The 23,271-nt window shown below is 35.8% G+C and overlaps 1 protein-coding gene across 1 annotated transcript in view; it reads right to left on the reverse strand.

The window, feature by feature from the left end:
- Window positions 1–23,271, reverse strand: part of unc5db (unc-5 netrin receptor Db) — a 102,314-nt gene that overhangs the window by 19,584 nt on the left and 59,459 nt on the right. Inside the window, exons 3-7 of the mRNA XM_043239837.1 lie at window positions 14,290–14,433; window positions 12,918–13,021; window positions 5,362–5,542; window positions 3,887–4,054; window positions 248–412 (exon numbers count right to left, since the gene is read on the reverse strand). Coding sequence (XP_043095772.1) covers window positions 248–412; window positions 3,887–4,054; window positions 5,362–5,542; window positions 12,918–13,021; window positions 14,290–14,433 — 762 coding nt within the window. The remainder of the gene's footprint in view (window positions 1–247; window positions 413–3,886; window positions 4,055–5,361; window positions 5,543–12,917; window positions 13,022–14,289; window positions 14,434–23,271) is intronic.

The raw sequence follows: 23,271 nt of genomic DNA on the forward strand, positions 1-23,271 counted from the left end.
ATCAGAGAGGGTTCTCATCATAACAGCTACGAGGGAGATATTAAAAGGAACATGGGGCACGATGCCGTCACTTTCATCCACTTTTAGCAGACAATTATCGCAGTTCCCAAAACACAATACATGTACTTGAGCTTTGTGTCAAGCACCAAGCGAGCAACAGCACAACCAACATGTGATGACGACGGTGCTGCTGTTATCGATGAAATGACCGTGTTTATGATGTACTGCGGCATTTGCGCGTACTCACTTTGCGTACACAGTCCTCCCGTGCAGTTCTCCGTGCTTTGACCTTCTCCCTCGCACATCTTGCCTCTGTGACGGGGCGGTGGCGCATTGCACTCCCTCCAACGCTGCCTCTCACACTGCGCGCTACACATCGTCCACTCGCTCCACTCCTCCCAGACTCCATCAACTGCAGAGCACACAACAGGGTTGCCGTTTAAGGAAGGTGAACAGCTGCTCTGTGCATTAACTGCACTTGGCAATGAACTTACCGGATTTCTAGAGACTTCATAAACTTAATTAAAAGTCTTTTAATGGTCCAACTCTTGACCACACTGGTGGGGTTGCACGAATTACATCCGCATATTTTTAGCCAATTGATCAACCTCTCAATATAATCTGAAGCGTCCATTTGCAAAAACTATTTTTGTTCAATTTTGTTCAAAGTAGGTATCTGTTAAACATTGCTGTGATTATAGACTGTATGGACGTGATTGTACAATCCACAGTTTTTCCTCACCATTGTAACATGCTGCTTTTGCAAGGTTCTGTGAAAAGATTCATTTATCTGCTTCTGTAGTAAAAGTGATGGCTTGAAAGTGGACAATACCAGCCTTTTTGACAAAATGTTTTTAGCGTCCAGATCATGCTATACCTGGAGAATAATGCATGGCAATCAGTTTTTTTTTTTATGCCGTTTACTGGTTTTTGAAAAAAACTCTTCATCTGTATCAGTTTCAAGCTAGAAAAAAAGTTCTGGTCAAATTATTGCTATGTTTAAGCATTCAGAGCACATTTTTTTAAAGAAGGCATATTAAACGGATCAAAAGTAACATACAATGTTACAAAAAGTTTTATTTTATGAAAAATCATGGTTTCCACAAAAATGTTAGTTTTAGTGATGATAAGAAATGAGAAATGTTTCTTGTTCATCGAAGCAGCTTTTTTAATTTCTGTTGCCAGGTTCACACATACTCCGTTTGCAGTGTACATGCAGTTTGTGTGTGGTTTTGTGCTTTTAACAAAGGACGTGCTTGCAGTCTGCTCCTGATCCACGGATATTTACCACAAACAAAATATCAACTTACACACTTTATATCTTTTTACACAGTACAGTAATACAATCATGTTTACATTCAATAAATGTAAGCTATGCATTAATGCATCTTCAATGCACATATTTCTAGATTTCCTAAATTTTTTTTATATATTATGTTGCTCTATCAAGTGGTAAAACATTTAAACACCCTATTTTTCTATACCCTATTATTACAAATACTGCTAATTAAAATGTACCACTGACAGAAATAGTCAGCTCTCCTGCCTCTTTTTTTGCATTTCACAAGTTCACACTTACATATAATCAAACTGAGAAAAGGTTATACATATTTGGCGTGCTGTCCAGGGAGAGGTCTCTCGAGCCCAAGGCTCTCCCCCTGTTGTATTTGACCTGGCCTAAAAGTGCTCCAGAGCTGGAAACCGTCAAAAAGGAAAAGGGGTTAAAGTTAGCAGGAGAAAAGTCAGAGGTGTGTGTTGTGAAGGTTGTGAGTTCTGCTGATGTAGCTGTAGGCCAAGAGAAAGGGGGGTGATTTGTGACTTTGGCGGGACATGCTGAACAGTCCAGGTAACCTGCAATGTTGCCAGCTTATCTATTTTGTTGCTAGATTTAACAATTTCTCAGGCAGACTACCTTAGCAACTAGTGACAATAGCAATTCTAAAATTGATTTGACATCCACACAAAAGGAAGGTGTTAGGCTAGCCACCTAAGCTGCACATTGGCTGGTGATTGTTAGACACTTTAAGAGAGATGCCTAGCAGTAAGCACTTCACATATGAATTAAGCTGTCCAATAATTGCTTGACCCTCCTTAATTTCTTTGTTCATTTACTGTTGGTCAAAAATTAATCTTATCATGTTTATCTATCCACTTATCAAAATGCAACGTGCAAATTAAAAATTACAGGTAAAAAGCTGGTGTATATTCAGTAATTCAGTGTGTATTCTATGCACTTTAGCATCATGGTTACATAATGATATTTACATCCAATGATGTCACATCGTCAAATAGCAACAAGGGACCCGTCTGACCCATTGATTTTTACCAGAAAATGATTTGGTAATATTGGTATGCCAGCGTAGCTAATAGAAGCAGTCTTGTGCTAAATTTGTCGAAAATTGGGAAAATGTGTTTATAACACATTACTTAAAATCAGCAATCCTGTGATTCATAAAGGACTTTGTTTTTCTATGTGTCGAATCTGAAACAAAGTAGACTTTAATTATGCATTTATGGTTTAAATCAGGGGTCACCATGTTCGTTCCCGGAGGGCTGGTGTCTCTGGAGAGTTTAGCTCCAAACTTAATCAAACACACCTGAAGTGGCTACTCAAGGTCTTACTAGATATACTTTAAACCTCCAGGGAGGTGTGTTGAGGCAAGTTGAAGCTAAACTCTGCAGGAAAGCAGCCCTCCAGGATCAAGTCTGATGATCCCTGATGTAAATAGTACATTTTTGTGTCAATCCATGTTCATTTTTACAGTGAACAATGTGCTTTCACTTTAATTCAGCATGTATAGCACAGCAAAAATAGACAGAAAAAGTTCTAGTCTGTTAAGATGTGCATAGAAAATATGCACAACATACACACTGCGAACAGAGAATGTGTGAATGTTCCTTTTTAAATACATTAAAATATACAAAAAACATGTATTTAAAATTGCAATATTATTTCACAATGTTACTGTTTTTACAGTATTTGTGATCAAGGAGTTGTGAGCACAAAAGATTTTAAAACTTTTCAATCAAACTTTTTTACGGTAACCTAATACTGTCAAGTTGAATATGCAAAGGCACTTATGTTGCTGATATTTCCTGCTTATACAGATGCATTTCCACAATATGTGAAGAAAATAAATACTGTGAGATTTAACTCTAATTGGACAGATGCTTATGATGCTTTAGAAATTAAGAATTTATTTATAAACAATTAGTCAACATGGTATATTGTGCAATTTAATTAACATTTGATAAATAAATTACCTATATAAGAGCGGCAACAAATATCATACATTCTCTATGACAGGATTTTTAATCAGAAGATTTTTTTTTTTTTTTTTGCAATACAACCTAAAACCAGTGGAGAATACTATGAAAATGTTGTAATTACTTGATTGTAATCACACACCATATATCAACTCAATTTGTGATTAAATGAGAATTAAGCTAATTAAATGCGTTTTACTCATTTGAAGCTTAATTGTGAACAAATTATTAAAAAATCGAAAAGATTAAAACATGCAAACCAGCAGTAACCATGCGTGGTCAGATCAAAAAGTTTGCAAATTGATTTAAATATAATAAAGACAAGAAAGTACAACATGAATAACTCCTCTAATAAAATTATACTACCTAGAGATTATTTCTTTGTTCTCAAGAGAACAAAAGCTCTCATTTACATACATGAACTGAAGCCTTAGTAATACCCGTTATAATACACTACATTGAATTATTACAGAACGGAAAATGCACTACGATGTCTGATGTGTTCTGAATGTAGAATATGACTGTTACGTGCTACAGTGACACTAAAATCTACGGTGAGTTTGGATGCAGGAGGACAAGCTGCACCTCAGGGGTGTGCTGCTGTTGATGAGGCTCTGACCTGGACACAGTGCATTGCAGGTGATCTTCTGCACAGACATGCCCTCGCAGAACGCTCCCCCGTTCAGAGGAGCCGGGTTAGTGCAGGTCCGAGATCGCTTCTGAACTCCTCTCCCACAGTTCACGCTGCAAGGAGACCACTCTGTCCACAGAGACCATCCACCGTTCACTGCAAAGAGAAAAAAATCTTCCGATGAATAAGACAACAACTGAACTTGAGAGACAACCTTTCCCTCACCCTCCAAGAAAAAAAAAGCCTCCAGAGGTCAGGATGACTAACAGGCTAAAGGAAAATCTTCTCTTTCGTCTGTGGTTTGACTATTTATAGTCTGTCTTTGATATGTCTTAGCTGTACAACCCGTAATACTGCCAAGATTTTAACACCAACGTAAACACAAATGTAGTCAGTAATAAAATACAGCTAATCATAAACACTACTAAAAAACGTATTTATCCAGTGTATACAACAAAATATATACAATAATATGTAATAGTATTGCAATTTAAAATAACTGGTGTCTGTTTGAATACATTTTAATGAATAATTTATTCCTATAATGAATTTTCAGAACAAAGTACCATTAAAAAAAATTCATTCAAACACTTTTAAAAAGTTCAAACTTTTGACCAGTTTAATCATGCATTGTTATAAAAACTAAAAAAAACAGGCTTATTCGCTTTTTGTTGATGTGAAAGGTCTCTCATTCTAATCAAATTCAACAACAACAAAAATCTGCCAGTTTCATATAAACTACTAGCAAATACCAACATTTGAGTGGCATACCCTCATGCTGAAAAACCGTAACAAAACTATGCAAGAGGAAAGACAAGGACCTGCTGCAAAGACCAAACACTGGAGTAGTAGATAATTAGATACCTGTCTCACTGCGTACTTTTCTCTACTAAACTCTTGAAAGATCTAACTTCAATCAACTTGCTATGTTTCTTTCACAGAACAACCTAATGGATACTGAGCTTCAAAAGTGGACACTTCCTTATGGCTGCTTCACTGGTGAGAACTCTCTCTGAACTGTCCGTCCATATTTTCGCTGGTAGTCTTCTTCAATAGTTTTAATCATTTCATGGTATGTATGAATAAACCTCTTAAAGTAAGCTAAAGCTTATTTAATTTTTTCTGAAACAATGTTTCAACTGTTTTTATCCATGCAATCAAAGTTGATGGAATAAAAAAAATTATAATAATTTAACCCCAGTGGCTTGTATTGCATAGAGTTGCATTGCATTGTGATAATTTTATTGACAAAAACAAAATTACATTAAAGTCATTAGAGTAAGTAAACAGTAGTTCACCCCAAAGTAAAAATGATCAAAGAGGTATATAACCTGAGTTAACAGGTAAGATGTGATAATTAATAAATTCACAGCCCTGATGCAAGCAGTCAGCTGTTTAGTAGTATTTTTAGCAAAGATGAGGAGACACCACCAAGTCAGTGAAGCATATCAGTGTCATCTTACCAAACACAACTACAGTAGCTGTAGCACTGCGTCTTTTTGCAACTACGTTACTGGCGAGGCAGGTGTAGTTGCCGGAGTCGGAGAGTCGGGCTTCATTGATGATCAGATTGTGGTCAGCACGAGTGTCAATGTTATCGTCTTCAAGAGAGCTAACCAGTTCTTCATTTTTTAACCACTCCACCTGACAAAAAAAAGAAGTATTTATTAACCAATGCTGTAAATAAAAAGCAAAAAAGATATATGTTTCTACACTCAGCGGTATTAACTGTAATTGAATGTGACCACAGTGACCATTCATGTTTGACACTTCACTATCCCACACAGTTCCTATCCCACACAACAATGAAAAAAGTTGTTTATTTTTTGGCCTGCTTGTAATTCATTACTTCCTAACCTTGGAAGGAGCACAAGGCCTGAGTAAACCATTTAAAGAAGGCTTGCATGTTTGATTTTTTTGACCAATTTCATTCTTAAATCCATCTGATTTGGTTATTGCCTTCAACAGAACATGACTACTAAAAATAAGATTACAGTCACATTTATGCAGAGCAGTAGCTGCAGTGATGCCCTCTTCACCCTCTCTTCCTCTACTTTCATTACAGCACTTTAAACTTTGCTCTATTCACAGATTATTTCTCAGAATCACATTAGCCCTCATGTTCATAGCTCATAACATGCTTTAATTATTTTGTGAGCCATATGACTAACCCAGATGCATAATTAGAGTGATTAAGTTCGTGATGCTGCACTATAAAGCTGTAAAAATACAGTCAGTGAAATCTAAAGTCAAATGGTAAACTGTAAAAAATAATAAAGATTTTAATGGTGAAAGATCGTATTGTTTCCCTTATTTTACATGCTGAAAAAGAGACAATTCATTGCAATTTAACAGCAAAATATTGTTTAATGTATATATTTTTGGAAGTGAAAAAGTCATCTCACAATTTAGAGTGAAAAACTTTCATACTTTTTTTTTCATGGAAATTGTTTCTTAAATGTGTGTGTGCTGTACATCGGGTTTTATGTTACATCTTGTTTTGGTAAATTCATGTTTATTACATTATTTGTGTCTATGACAACATACACATTCTATATTTTAGTATTTAATTTGTGAAACTATTTATAATAAGCTTGAATTTATCATTTGACTTTCTCATTATCAACTTTGTTCCTCAGGCATTTGTCAACATATTATGAAAGGAAAAATATATTATATTAGTAATCTAATATATTATCTTCTCAGTTAGTCAAATATATATTTGTTTTGTTTTTTTTTTTACTGTAAATGTTTATTCTGTGAAATTTAAAATGTTGCTGCAGTATTTTTCTGTCAAGTTTTGGCAACAGCAAAAACACTTCTATAAAAAAAAATATTAGCTGGTCTCCTAACGTGGACAGCCTCACTAGCCTGCTATACTTTGCTAGTTTAACAGGGATTTGGGGCTTTTCACAGTTAGTCCGACTGTGAAGACAGCTGGCCAGCCAGTGTAACCCAGCTAAGACCAACAAATCAAGCAGTTTAAGCTGCTTTTTCAGCAGGGAATAATACTACTTGTGCATGGACGTGAAGAGCACACTTCTCCTCTAATGTATTTGCTCAAGTTTTCAAGGAAACTTGGGAGTTGAAATAGGCAATTAGCACACAGTGAAAGCAGACCTCTCTGTTGAGACATTTGCCATGCTCTGCATTCTTGAGCACCACTTCCCCTCAGCCTTTGAAAAGGTGCAGAGCACACAGATGAAGAGAAGAGGGAGAAAGGGGGAAAAACAGGATAGAAGTAGAGGGGGAGTGAGAGGAGGAAAGGTAGGGGACAAATACAAATTAGCTGGGTAAATGTGTGGCAGACAATGTGAGAAATGAATGGCCTAATTGGCACATTTGTTTCAATTACAGCGTGGCTAACGGTGGCAGGGCTGACGGAGGAGGTTGCACAGTCTCAAGAGGATCCCATGATTTCATTAGTGCCTCCATCCTGCCTGATTAAGGTCCTTTTGACAGGAAGAGATCAGTCGAAGTGAAGACCTTGCTGTTATCGCAAACACAGGGGTTATATAGCTTTCGGGACAGGAGGTCAGAGCCGCTTAAAAACTCTGTAACACTTATGGACTCTGTGAAAAAAGGTATCAGAAAATGTTTGGATCAGTTTTGCAGGTGATGGTAGAGGAGGTTTTTACCTGTGTAGTGTGTGTATGGTGGAGAAGAGGCTGGTGAAACTGCTTCATATTTCAGCAGGGTAATTACTAAGATTAAACAGCTCTGATAGACAGCCCCGAGGGAGCAGAAATATAACGCCGCCTCACTGACTGCGAATTCAATCAAACCCACACGCGCACAACACAACGACAAGACCATCACCAGCAGACACATCTACAATCGCTTTGAAATTGCTTTCGACACCAACCTTTGATAGCACAGACAGGTAAATCAAAATTTATGCACCTGCTTTAGTTTTCATCTTTGCTAAATAATAAGCATAAAACAACTTTAAAATGGTACTCCGTTTAAACAAAACGCTGTAGTTTCATCTCTAGAATATGTTTGTGTAAATTAATTCACATAATTAAAATAAAAGCATGTTCTCGATAGTTGTATTTGTTGAATCAGATGTTTTTGCTGAGTAGCTGTCCAAATGTAATACAAGTCTATTAATAACAACTTGATTTAGATTCAGCTTCCCTTCTGACATTTAAAAACAATCACATTTTTGCTACTGTACCTTTAAGACTTCCATGTGTATAAGATCTAATGTGTATAAGGTCTGACTGGATAATCTCTTCACATATGAAATGAGATCTTTATTATATGAAAATTAACCGACATACTGTGGTTTATTTATGACAACAGAATCTTGCTTGAGGACCCTTGCAAGAACTTGGCAGAAAGGGCTTACTCCAGACAATGAGCTGGAGAGTGTGGGCAACACAAAGTGTCTGCTTTTGTAGAAAATGGTCCAATTTTTCAAGTAATTCAAGGGCTGCCAAGTTCTCAGGGTGAGTAAACTGCTGTAACGCTACAGTGAGTTGTGATTCTAATGCTATTAAGCTCAAGTACTCAACAGCAGAAATCTCACGGCTGTGGAATCATTTATCTGACCCCTTCCCCTTTTCTATGAAACAACATATGCAAGAGAAATCACTATTAACTTGAGGGTTAGTTATTATTTCTGATGAAAGCTTTCTGACCCTGCATAGACAGTAATGCACCTACCACATTCATAGAAAGGACATTGTTGAAATTGTCCGTTTGACATTACCGGTACAACCTTAATTTTAGCTATGAGAATAATTTTTATGCATAAAGAAAACAAAAATAATGACTTTATTCAACATATTCAACTTTGACACGTGTTTATGAGAGCACGAGTGTGGTCTTACAGGTTTGGAATTAAACTAAGGTGAGTAATTAATGACAGAATTTGCACTTTTGGGCAAACTACAGTAAGTCACCATTTGAAGGGAATCAAAATCTTTTGTCAAAGTTGTCCTAAAACCAATACAATACCTATTCTTTTCTTAGGACGACTTTGATTAGCTTTTTTGATCCACTTCAATTGTTGGCCACTGCATACTTTAACATCGTTACTGTAAGTTGTCAGAATCTCTTCTTAAACTGTTTTATTATATTTTGAATATCAAGCCCTATTTAGTGCACACAGTACAAACTATTTAATTTCTTTTCTTTTTGGGGGGGGGGACGTACATTTAAGTTCATATGCAAATTCTTTGCAGTGTCTTAACACTACCAAGTATACATTATTTTTATATTAATATGATATAACTGTGGTTTGAGCAATATAATTAATAATTAATAATAATTGCGATTCCTACTGTCAACATAATAAAATCACTAGCATAGATTAGCTTTACATCACGCTGGACGAAATGTTTTTGTATAAGTGTGAGTAATAATTTAATTCCTGTGATACTATATAAAATGAACATCTTTGATTTTCATGATTTTCTTTTTCGTTGTACTATTTTTACATTTAAAAAATGGTCGGCCTCTCACATGCCAATATATTACTCCAAAATCAACATACATTAACAATACATATAATATCAACATATAAACAATACATCTATGAACTGAATATCAATGACGCATCAATGCCTTGCCATATGAATGTGCAACTCAAGTAATCTCTGTAATCCAAGTGCTGTACGTTAAATTAATTCCTGCAGCCTCAATCCACAAGTTATTTCTCACTCATTTCTTTCTCATCAACTCAATTTCAAAAGTTAGAATTCTGTTTGATTCCCAATTCAAAGAATATCCCCTGACACACTATGAATTTGAATAGCAATCCTAAAATAGAAAGAAACACACACACAAGAAATAATCCCCAGACCTGGCAAACACACACAGAGAAAATGGCAAACACTTCTGTAACTATTATGGTGTTGGTCAATCACACAGAAGTAAAGGCAAACAAAGCAGGGTTGTCTCTTTCATCCTCTCCTCTTCTGAACGCACATTACCATTCTTCCCAGATCAGCCTTATCACAGCTAAACACATAGAAACAGGATACCACCCAGCTTCGACGGGCCTGTAATTGGCTTGTTAGATCATGAGGATCATCACTCACTTTCATGGTGGCTGGAAACGGACGGGAGAGAGAGGGAGGGAAAAACAGTAAACAGGTAGGAGCACATGAAGTGAGCTCTGAGCTATTGCTCTTTCAATGCATTATCTCCTGATGCATATTAAAAGTAATTTGAAAAAAATTCAAGAACGATTAGAAAAAGTTTTGACTTTGTCAATGCAGGTGATGATTGTCATGCAGCAAGGGTATAGAGCTATAAATATGGATCAGCTCAGATCATTTGGCCTTAGCTGAATTTGATTTGAGCTCTTGACGAAATATTCAGCTTTTGACGGTAAAGCCTAAGACATTAAGAGTCCATCTAAACCTTAGGATGAGGAGATCCACATGAAGAATTAGATTTAAATCTCCATTTACACAAATAAGATACTGAAGAGACTGTATTTGTTATTTTTCTTTCCTCTTTCCTTTCCAAGTCAATAGCTAGAAAAAAAAAACACAATAAAAGTTTTGGAAGCAAAGTCTCTCTCCAAATGAAGCCTATGCCTCAGTAGCAAAACTAGGAGTGCGTAATCTCATTAAAAAGATTTTTATGATAACACAGTTTAGACCAACTATGCAGAGACACTTAAAAAGCTCTCCGGGGAAACTCGTTTACATTTTCAGTTTCGCTCTAAAACAGGAAACTTGTTCTCATTCTAAAAGGTCAATTCAGTTTTTTTTGTGTTCGACTTGCACTGAGAAGCCCCCCTGCGTAGACACAGTGTCATGTCACTATATAATTTACCATTTATTGTTAATTTGTAAATATTCTAAAGGACAGCACACACACAATAAGGAAAAATAGATTCCCCCTAAACTAAAGTCATTACTATTTATGTATTTTCAGTAATATTTTCTTTATATTTTCTCGTGGTTAAAAGTACTGTGAAAGTGAGACATACATATAATTTGTGCAATCTGTTGATACTGCTATATGTTTTGTAAGTCATACAATAGCTTTATATGAAGAAAAAGGCAGATACATTAAATCACTATATCAAAAAAAAAATAGTGCAGAACACTTGCAGTACACACATCATGTTGATCACTTTTACTGTGTTTTTTGGGCTGCATAAAACGTCATATACTTTTGTTGTACAAGAGATCAGCTCAATAAGAATGCATGTAAAGGCTGGTTAATTATCCAGCAGTGATGACAAACTGACTGTATCTAAAAAGACTTGCGTCTCATTAGCTTTGCGACCACAGAAATCCTACAGAGCATTTCTCAGAGGGGGGTGTTTATGACCGTTAAAAGCCACAAAAACATTCTACTAGGACAGACAGAGCAAAGGGAGAGAAAGAGAGTCAGCATGCAGCATGCTAGTAAAATGATGCCGTATAAATCTTTGCACTCTCCCTCTCACAGCTTGGATTTAAATTTTTCATGGCGGAGGTGTGCTAGAATGGACTGATCGCCAATTGCTGGTCTGCACTCTACATTATTCACTAGCCCCTCTTATAGCTGACTTCATTTATGTTGACAAAGTACTTGAAGGGAGGTTCTTGTCTTCCAGTACTTCCCAGATTTCCTGTGTTTCTGTCCACCGTACACTCTCTAAGAGACAGACGCTGACAGAGCTCTTCCATTTCATCACTGAATCATTCATAAAGCATTGGTGGCAGCCAAGAACCAAACCCTACTATAATCACAAACACATGTACACGGATATATTGCTAGCTCATAATCTATGATATGTGGACCTGTCATTTTTGTCCCTTACTTGATCCTTCACTGCACACGAATGCGTATTAAAAGGAAATCAGTCTATCAAATTTGATGACAGCAGTCAGCAGTCTGTTTAAAGGGATAGTTCACTCAAAAATGAATTCTGGCCATCATTCACTCACACCTTATGGCATTTCAAACCAGTATGACTTACCTTCTTATCTTCCATTGTGTTATACATAAAAATGTCTGTGGTTTCTTTCCATGTGGTGGAAGCCAAAATGGTTTTATGTTCTGATCCTTATTTCATGAACCAAAACGTTTGTAATTATCTGTATGATTTTAATTTGTATATGGAACACATAAGAAAGAAGATACTTTGGAAAAAACCTCAGCTATGTTTGTACAATGACAGTCGAAATGTTCACATGTCATTTTGGACCATACTGTTTTTCATTACATGGACCAAAAAAACTGTGGTGTATTGTAACAAAGTAACAATACTTTTTTGGGTTTTTTATATTTTATTCAACTTTTACTCCACTACATTTTCTAACTGACATGTATCATTTTACTCTGATACATTTCCCTGAGGCATATTCGTTACTTACTACAAAATAGTCATAAGAACACAGACTGCAAGAAAGCAGGTTTGAGGAATCAGCGGTCTGGCGTTTGCAAGTTAGACTCAGTTTTAGACATCTTTTAAATTATTTCAAACATCAGTTCCATGTTTAAAACAAAACATTATGCCTATTTATGCATCTCTAACTGCAGCTTAAACCGCATCCAAATCCCCACTGAGATACATAAACTGTGAAAATACCTCTAAATGTTATTTCAGATGTAGAAATGTTTTCCTATGTTGGAACAAAAGAAACTGGATGTAGTGCTTCATATTCTTACCCAAAAATACAAAATGGAAGAAAGAGATCTTGCTAATTTATTTGCTCCTTTTCTATTTTTCATTTACTTTTACTTTCAATACTTAAGTACGGTAAGTCTTTTAAGTACAATAAATATCACATGCTTCAAGTTTTTTAGTCAGATAGCATTCTAAACGGTAATTTCAGTTGCTACCAGAGTCATTTTTAGTAAGATATCTGTCTTTTACTTGAGTATGGCTTTTAGGTACTTTATACACCACTGCCAAAAACCTCTTTAAAATACAAATAAAAGTAATAAAGGTTTGTAAAAACACGTAGAACGTGTTATACACTGTCAGCAAAGAGCATGCACTGCCCTTCCCAGATATCCTCCCTGTGAGAACGATGTCAAGGGCTGAGAGGACGGGTCTTACCTCTGCCATGGGCACTCCCTCCGGGGGACGGCAATGCAGCACAATCATGCCCTTGATTGGCACTTCCTTCCCTTGAGGATCCTGCTCGAAGTTCTTGCGGAGGTCTGTTTGAAAAGATAAGAGGCAGCTGTCACAGCGGGCAGAGTCCAAGCCGATATTTGGCCTATCTATGCCAATCGCTTTCATCACTCCATATCCTGCTCTCTCTACGCCCCCTGCCCTTCATTTGGCAACCTTGGAAAGGCAGGGCAAGAGAGCAGGAGAGTTGCAAGCATTCTCAACGGTGCTCCGGCCATCTGCTAGAGTTGCAGGTGTCATGGGTTCAGTTCATTTGGGCAGTTCTGCTTCATCCCAACTGTGCTTGTACAGAAATTGATTTTTTTTTTCTTCTGTACACTCCAAATTATTTCAATTTGAAAAAAGAAAGAAATACGAAAATGGTGCAGCTTCAGGTAGGATAAAAATTGTGGAATAAAAAAGTTGATCTGATAACAAATACTAATGATAAAATAATAAAACTTAATAACTTGATAATGTTAATTATAATAATAGCAAAAGCTAATTAACACTTTGTCAATAATATTAGCAATTTAAACTTTGAAAATTAAAGCCTTTAATTTTTTGAAAAGCTAGAAGAATTTTATTTAAGGTGTTTTTGTAGCCCATGACCCTAAATATGACGATCCCATAGACGTTTTTCTGTGGTATTTTTCTGGGGCAGAGCTTAGGTGGAGGCAGAAAGATTCCCCCTGACCTAATGCTAGCTATAAAGTCTGTTAGCTAACAGTAACCAGAGAGATTCTAATTTAACCTGTAAGGTCACTCACTGTCCGGGAATGCAATTGTTATTTTTAAAAAGGTAACTTTAACGGACGAAACCAGATCAGCTCAAAGGATGATCTGACAGGATTACCTCTGGTTGAGTGACTCACATCAAACATTTATAGTAAAGACAAACTCACTGTGTCCATCTTGTCATGAAGATGAGAGGTAATTGTGACGTTGGCCATAAATAGGTCTATGGTCAGGGACTCTTTTAGAAAAATATAAGGACAGCTATATAAAGACTCACTGGCACCCGGTGTTAAAGTAAAAAATATACAAAATTTTATCCTTAAAAAAAATACACATGTATATTTTTTTTGCTTAGCTTAACTTTTTCTGCAGAGATGTTAGATGCATAAACCTTTTTTCAAAATCATCATTACTGTTTAACAATTAAAAAAAAAAAAAAATTAATACAATAAAATAACCACTGAGTATTTTCATAATTTCCAGAAGGAGGCTTTTCAAATTTGATAATATAGTATTTTAATTTTGGTTTGGCAGCCTTAAAAATACATTTTGTATTTTTCCCCACAGGCATACTTACAGGCTATCCTCACTGTAGCCTTACGACTCTTCGAGGTTCCCAGGTGACTCCAGGCCACACACAGGCACCAGTAGTCTTCTGGACCATGAAAATCTTCCACCTGCTGCCTGGTAACATTGATAGTCACTTCACGGATTTTCAGCCCTATATAGCAAGAAACACAAAGCATGAACATCTTCATTTGAATTCACTTCAGGTCAATGCCCATTAAGTATTGATTCTCCGTGTTTGGTCACTTCAGTCAGGGTCCTTAATGGCAATTGACTGTAAGAATATGCACTGGATGACAGAATGATGAAAGGGTACCAACAATCAGTGAATTCTGAGACCGAAGTTTAAAAATATCTTATGCATTGTTATAAAAAAAAAAATCTCCATGACCAGTGAAAAATTTAATGGCCTCGGGTTGCGTTTCTCTTCACGAGCTGCCCTACATAACTCCAGTTTCATGTCTCTCTGCTCCAAGTTTTTGAGTGCATTACTGATAAAAACCTTTTTTTCTCTCCCTCTCCCAGGAGGTCCTTCCTTGTTGTCTGTGCCACAGATCGTTAGCAAGATGAAAATAGCTAGCTGAAGTTGCATTAGCCTAAAAGCACAAGAGCCAGGAACGCTTGTTACCCCTGAGGCTTCATTTAAGACAAATATCTTCAGATGAGATGGTCACAACCTTAACCTTTCAAACTCTCAAATCTGCAATCATTAAAACTGTCGAGATGCAATTTAATGTTCCTTGATTTTCAAAATGTCTGACTTGCCTGCTGTGAGCCTAAACAACTTTTTGCAGGTTTGTTGCATCAGTAAAGGGAATGGAAGCATTGTTAATCGGTTTCATCTTCTGTTTCTTCAGAATCTCTACCTTACAAACTTCAAAAAAGCATACAAATATGAGGATTAGAAGCAATATGCAATATGTCAAAAACCATAATAAACAATTCAGATTGTTCGCTCCTCCACTTGAACATTCTCTCAGACAAACACTCTGTAATCTGGATAGCTCCTGTACTGTGAGTCTCCTAACAACGGTGCCAGGAACCACATCTGAACACTTTTACCAGATAAATATCAAATAAATCTGAAAGTGCCTGGTAACTATACGTGGATTATTATTGCGGCTCCAAGATAAAATGATGGCATGCGTTTTATGTAAACCGATCGGTTCTAGGAAGCTCAGCTCATTTTGACACTATTTTTTCCTTGTGAGATTAGGATGAGCCCCATTGTGGTGGGATAAACAGAAGAACAGATGCTGACACTGTATTCTGAATTCCGCTCTGGAAGATGGCGGCAAAGCCCAAACAAACATGATAGTACCTGTTTGAAAGTGTTTCCGTTTCGTATCCTTAGTTTTACTCTCATACACAGTACAAGTGGACGTTGAAGTTTTCCATAAAATCTGCAACAAAGTTTAAAAGTTTCATATTTTATTGCTCTTATTTGTATTCAGAGAGTATTAAAAACACTGAATTTGTTCGACATTTATATGTTTACAAAAGAGTTCTATGTAAAATTGAGTAAATAAAGGAATTGATTACATTTTTAAATAAAATAGATTTTTATAAGTGCATTAATATTTCAAAATATCCCTGCGTTTGCTGTATTTTGATATAAAAATGTAGCCTTAGTGAACATAAGAGACTTTCAGATGTGATAAACCATGGCGTGATTGCTAAGGAGAAATTAAATAGCTACTGAGACAGCTAAAACAATGCAAATTAGAAGGGACCTCTGCCTCTTTACCAGTGACGTTCAGCACATCTCAGGGTCACTTTGAACAGTTAGATGCTGGTGCAACATTCATTATATGGTTGGTTGTTTTGAGAAAAAATAATGCAATATTAATGAGAAAGAATGGTTGACTAGTCTGTTAGACAACAAGAACATTTTACGAAATAATTTTTTTTTTCCTTTGGAAGAGATGCAGCATTTCAGAGCATGCTGACAGTGTGCTGTGCTTCAGGGTTCAGTAACAGTAACTGTTGGACTGTCAGCACACAGAAAGCATCTCTGAACAGCAGTCTCTATATCCAACTCCTTTAAAACACCTCTAGCTCTAGCCATCAAATCACCACTTAAAAAAAAAAAATCACCACCTTGAACAAAGAACCAAGACAATTACTATTTGATTTTAACTAATTTAGTTTTTTTACCTGCTCAAATGATGGCTATTGCATTGTAAAATGCAGTTTTTCAATGTTTATTGCTCCATTTATTGTCCATACTGTCTCGCAATCATTTAATGGACCCAGCAAGGGAAAAAAAGCTTTTTTTTTTCTCCTTGGAGCTATAGCCACAAAATTAAATATTGATACCTAACTGGTTTGGTAAATATATTGTCTGTGATGTATTGATCTAGAGATCCAGAATATTTGTTCGTACAACCTGCTATACAAGTATTTATTGATTAAAATAAAATGTGCAAAATCATTCTGTACAACATTTTATTAGCACATTTTAAAAGATTTTTAAAATTTAAACTAATTTCAAGTTTGTCAATCAGTTCAAGAGCACTTGAATTAAATGTCAACCATGTTCTGTCATGGTTATTAACATATACAAACTAATTAAAAAATGCAATTAATAAATATGAAAAGCTGAAATATTCAAGAAATACATTATTTTGTGTTCCACAGAGGAAACTCTTGCACAGAAGAAAGCAGGAGATAAAAAAGCAACTAGTGAAATCGTTCCAGTCATTTTAGAAATTATGCAGTTTACTGCATTCCGATAATTATTCTGTAGGTTTTCCAAAATTCACCTTCTGTCATTATGTTGTTAACAAAATAAAGTTTCGCTAATGATCACAAATCTTAAAGACAGAGCCTGCTGAGATGATGACACAAAATGAATGCTGTTCAGACCACATACGGCACTTATGTCTGCTTTAGCAGAATTGGATGTGATGCTACCCTTAATAAATGAGCAGCTCTCAGCCACTGCGGAAAGGAGTCATGGGAGAGCGGGAAGGCGAAACACTAACATCTCATTTAATCAAGTGCCTTCTTGAATTGGTTTTCTCCCAAAAATGAATGACACTGCAGAGAAAAAAGCAGACCAGAACAGCGTGGTGTATCCTGCCTGTCCCACAGGTTTATTGATCATGAAAGCAGACTGCCTTCACTTCTGAGCTGACTCTACATGGTCCTGTTAGTCAGGGGTAAACAAAGCAAGACAGACGCCTGTGTTTCATGGACACTCTGAGAGACACAGACATTATTTATCATTCCCCAGCTGAGATGTTTCATCGACAGCATAGTGTGGGGGGTAAAATTCAGCGGCAGGCAGGAAAATCATGACTAATGACGGCACATAATCCAGCCTGATAGATGAAAATATGAGTAATATGTTAATAGGAGGTTGTCTTTCTCTCTGTTAGAAAGTCACATTTTCAGCAGGAATATTGACAGCTGACGGGTGATAGTCCTGAGAGACACAGCTTACTCGCTTTTATCTGCCACATTTTTTTTTTTTTTTTTTTTTTTTTTTAAATACTGTTGACAGCAGAGGTAGGAAAGTGGTTGTCACTTAAATTTACACATCTTTGCTTGAATTTTCATGGACGGGCCCTCTCATCACTGGACTCTGCTAGGGGAGTCAGCAGGGACCTGGAAATACTGTATTAATATCTGGTATAATACAAATATATCAAGCTTGTTTGATTAGTGTGTTTTCAAAACTAATATACACTGCTATCTATTAAAAATGTAAAATGAAAAATGTTTTTTTCACTGTTCATGCAGGTAAACCTATTGTAAGAGACTCCCAAAGCAATATTAGGAGCCTTAAAAATGGCATAATAGGGGCACTTTAAGTCAAATTTTAAAGTGTTGACAGTCCCTCCACACATTCTACAGTAAAAACCTGTTAAAAGGTTAAAAGTAAATTCGTGTAAAAAAAAAAAATGTAAATCCCAGATTTCCCAGCATTGCATTTCAAACTTTGTTGGAAATGTTTTGTTAAAATCACTATGTTTCTTCTTTTAATTAATAAGTTTGTCTTATCAATTATGTTTATTAGGGTTGTATGTTACAATTAATGTTGTTAAATTAATTTAGCATATTTCAGTTAAATGAGTCTCACCATGATGGTGTTTAGTGCTTATGATCACATTTACGAAATTAACTCAAGTCAAGTCACTTATTTATATAGCGATTTTAACAATACAGGTTGTGCCAAAGCATTTTACAGAACTGAGATCTCTTTTGTGATATACTGGGCTCTGCATAACTCTTTTTCAGTACTACAAAGTATAATATACTTTTGAGTTGTCATTCAATCATTTTCTTTAACAAGTTAACAAGTAAATGCCATTTACTTCACAGTGACAACTGTTCAGATTGTTCAGGCATACATATAAAGTACTTAGAAAAAACCTTTAGCAATTTGAGACTTAAATCATCATATTTCCCTGCCATTAGAGTCACTTCATTTCAGTTGTATGCTGCGGCTGTCATCCTTAAAGCTATTATCGATATGGTAAGCTGCTTGCATTTCCTCTGATTCTACAGGTCTGTTTGTCTGAGATGTTTGCTCCTGTTTAGATTATAGTTGATTGTAGACTTCTTTTGTAAATGTTATTTGACAGTTAATGGTTCCATATGCTCTTTATAATGGCTCTCATGGTACTTTGATATCATACACAGATCGGCCAGTGCTGTTTATTACATTTAATGTTATATAAGGGCCTTTATAATAAACTTTTTTTTTTTCAATAATTTTGGAGTTATATGCCAAATTATGCAGGACCCCAAAAAACTGTTTTGTTTATTTTGCACTGTATTCCGCAACCGCAGAATTGCAAAAACTGAAGATACTATCTGTAGTGTCACATGATCCTTCTAGAATTATTCTAAAATGTTAAACTAAAACAATGATAATTATATATATATAACAATGATAATGTGGGATATGTATATATATATATATATATATATATATATATATATATATATATATATATATATATATATATATATATAAAATCATATAAACAGCTGTGATATTTATGGAATACACAATACTTTTTTTTTCTTTTGCGATTCTGTGATGAACAGAGTTCAGAAGAACAGTGTTTATTTCAAATCAAAATCATTTTAAAGTTTAAAGTCAATTTATAAAATGTCAAACATTTGTCTTCACTGTCACTTTATCAGTTTCATCAGTTGATGTGTTCCCTGGAAATCAAACCGAGGACTCTGACTCTTGTTAATGCTCTAGGAACTGAACTACTACAGGAATTGCAGTCACCCCTAGTGGAATAGAGCAATTTCTACACTTCAGAATCTCATTTGCCTTTTGGCAATGAACAAGATGATCAGGAAGAGGCTTAACTATTTCAGTAATGTTAAAAACGTGCAGAAGCAGATTTTGGGTCTTCTGGAAGCTTTATTTAGAGTTAATCCAATCTGCCTCAGCTGCAACATGTGGCACTGCCATGACACAATTTAGGGGCCAGAAACTGATGGGAAGCAGCAACCAGGCTCAACCAGTATTAGATCTACTAAGTGGATGCTTCTGCTTCTCTGGAACAGACTGCTAGAGGAAAGTCGTAAAATAACTGAGTGAGCAGCAGCAAGACAATAAGTGTGCTCCATTAGCAAGACATTAAGCATGAGTTGATGTTAAAATAAATGCACCTCAGATCCTAATAAGATACTTAGATAGGTGACACATAGTTGTGACAGCAGAGAATATGAAAAGCAGTACTCAAGAAGAATCACACTATTAAGTTCACAATAGCTTCACATCAATCAGCAACATTTGCAAGTCACTTTTAAGGCGCTTTGGTTTACACCGTTTCCTTTCGTAATACTTCACTTGCTAGACTTAAAGAAAGCTGCTTACATTACATGGCAGCAGCCACGGGGAATGACTTTAGTAGTATTTTAGTGTTTGAACAGACATAGAACAGTACATGGCACAGCGGAAACAGTGTAACGTTTCCTTCCATGTGATTCCTGCAAAGGCTTCCAGCAATTGATTTTGCAGCTTTTGTCTCCCCTGCTGTAGCAGAGAGAGATTATTTCAGCACCATGGAGAGTGACAACCATTGGCGAACCAGCGAGTGTAGCTGCTGCGGTCATACAGTACTTATTGTATTTCCAGTCAGATTTTCTGTTTTTTTACTTGGGTGAGAACATGAACAAGAAATAAAAAATTCAATAACTAATGGCAGCTCAGCACATGAACAACCAAATGGAACTCAAAGTAAACTAAATTGCTAAATACTAGCTTGCATGATTCAATCTTAAAATTATTTCAAAAGGACTTCATTATACAGTCCTGTTCCTCATGTACATACTGTAGCATTTGCAATAGCTAGGTAAAACTAGGTATTAACCCTGAACCTACCCTTAAACCTAATCCTAGCCCATGTAGTTACCTTATATTACCAGCACTTTCTTAAGTAAGTACACTGTAAGTACATAGAGTGCAATAATTTCAATTGTGACATCAGTGTGACATGGTATACTCAAAATTTTGCTTCATCCTAAACTTGAGCTCATATGAAATAATAAACCTTAAATTTTACCTTTTTGGTCAGATTTAATAAGCTTTAGAGCGCAATTCTATAAATGAGCCGATGGGATGGGAAATTTCTGTGTGCGATTTACTGACAACAAATTAAAGAACACAGACACAGCCAGATAATTTCCATAACGACCAGCGCAATTTACCAAGAGCAGTGAGTGCAAATTACCAGACATGCTTTTTGGCCCTTAAATAATGGCGCAAATGCCAGTAATTTGACAAGAGCAAACGTTAGTAAACCGTGTTGTCCGATTCATTTTAATACACCTATAAGCACACATTAATTAACTAAAATAATTAGAAATACAAACAAATGTGCGCATATTTATTGTATTTAACCAATTTTCCCATTATCAGAAGATATTCAAATAAGGAGCTACAAGCCAGAGTATTTAACCCCAGTTTGCTCCAGGGGTCTTGCCCACATAATAAGTTGCTAAAAAACATCTGTTAAATGACTACTTGTGTTAATAATGTGGACCCTTACTGAATGGGATTCTAAAGGCTTCATTCTTCCTAACAGGTCATTTCTCAACTAACTTACACAACATTGGTATGACCTCCTCCAAATGACTCATCTCATTGTGTGCATGTGTGCGTTCTTGAGCTCACAGTGGCAAATGTGACACTTTGCTCACGGGGTAGAAGCTTAATAGCACATTAATGTCATCCTCCATCACACGCTCATGTACTCCCCACCCGCTCTGCATGGCAGCTCCCTCCAGCATAACTCCAAATAAATAATTATCATAAGAGACCATGGAACAAAGTGCTATTAGAGTGACAAAGGCAAGACTTAAGAATTACAAAATAAAAAATGAACTAAAAGATATGCGCAAATTCAAGGATGTTTTTGTAATAGCACTATTGTAGTCAAGGTTTGAGCTCGTTTACGTGCTACTCTTTCCTGATTAACAATTATAGGTCTTTGAACTGTTATAGCACTTTCTCATGGTCAACATATTTTTTTTCTCTTTCATTATGTATGCTGCCTGCTGTTTGGCTGTTATACCTATTAACCACTGTTACTGCTTGAAATATTAGCTGTTTATTGTAAAATAACCATGAAAGCTAAATGAATTGTTTCTGATATGCTTAAAATGACACACATACTGCAAACAAGACAGGGATGCAACAATACCATTTTTTCAGAACCTATAAAATTCGGAGTATCTGCAGATACCAATCCAATCCGACACCAGCTCAGTTTTTTTCAAATCAGTGTAGAATTTCTTTAGTTCTCTGTATTGACTTGATCATCATTCTTTTGTTTGTTACAATCTACTACATATAGACAACTTCATTTTAATAAAAAAATAACAAATGAAAAAAATATATAATCCTAATCTATGACAAAATCATGGGTGCACAATAATTTTATCAAATATAGTGAAACATTTTTATTTACAAATAAAAGTTCATAAGTGAAGGACTTAATCTGGTAAAATGTTACACATTGCTCTTTGTATTGTTGTAAAATACATTCATGATAAAACAATAGGCTACATTTATAATTAAGTATATACTATAAAATTAAAAGACATTTCTTTTAAATGTATGTCACAGTAATGAAGGCAGCAACATGTGGTAGATAAAACAGAACAAGAAAGATTATTAATAATCCTTTGTTGCACAGAAAAGTATTATAATACGAAATTCTCCAATACATTCCGTTGACAGAATGATGTGCTTGAAATAACTTTGCGCTCGAGTCCCACAGCTCTCTGAGTCCGCATAGAAAAGGGAAAGAGATATCGATGAGTAGTGTATTAAATCTTTGCTATGTTGAGCATTGACAGCTTTAAATTTCTTATTGAGTGCTCTTTAAGAGAGTTAATTGTTTTTACCATAGTGACCGAACGTCACGCTCAGTTGGAATGCTAAATAGACAGCCGCAGCTAAGATCAGAAACTATAAAAAGCACATTGTGTGACAAGAAAAATACAAATACATTTTTTTAAAGCTTGTCAGTTTAGTCCTAAACAATTTGTTAAAAGGCAGACATCAATAAGCAGCTGATAGATTTACTTGGTCTCAAAGTTGTCTTTTCCAAAAAACTAAACTCTTAAAACTCAATGATTATCTCACAAAAGTGTGCAGCAAACTTAAATTAAAACAACATATGTCAAGGATATGTTTCTTCCAGTTATATGCTTGCTTGATAAAACTTGTCTGATAAAACAAATCTGACTTACACGTGTAATTTTGCATAATATTCTTTTCAAAAAACAAAAAAGCTACCGCTCCCTGTTGTGCTCTAGACATATATGTTACAGTGCGAGTGTTGAGTGTGCAATTGCCTGTGATAATGCTATTACAGGCCCAGAGAAGAGGAACATCAACACTAAAATGCATCTGTTTTAAGCGAAGTGAAGGGTGATGCCCTGTACTTGTACTCTTTCGTTGCCCTTGCTTTGCAGTCAGTTTCCATTTGCTGTACTGCAAGAGTCCTCT

Source organism: Puntigrus tetrazona, chromosome 5 (assembly GCF_018831695.1).
Source record: "Puntigrus tetrazona isolate hp1 chromosome 5, ASM1883169v1, whole genome shotgun sequence".
Taxonomy (NCBI): domain Eukaryota; kingdom Metazoa; phylum Chordata; class Actinopteri; order Cypriniformes; family Cyprinidae; genus Puntigrus; species Puntigrus tetrazona.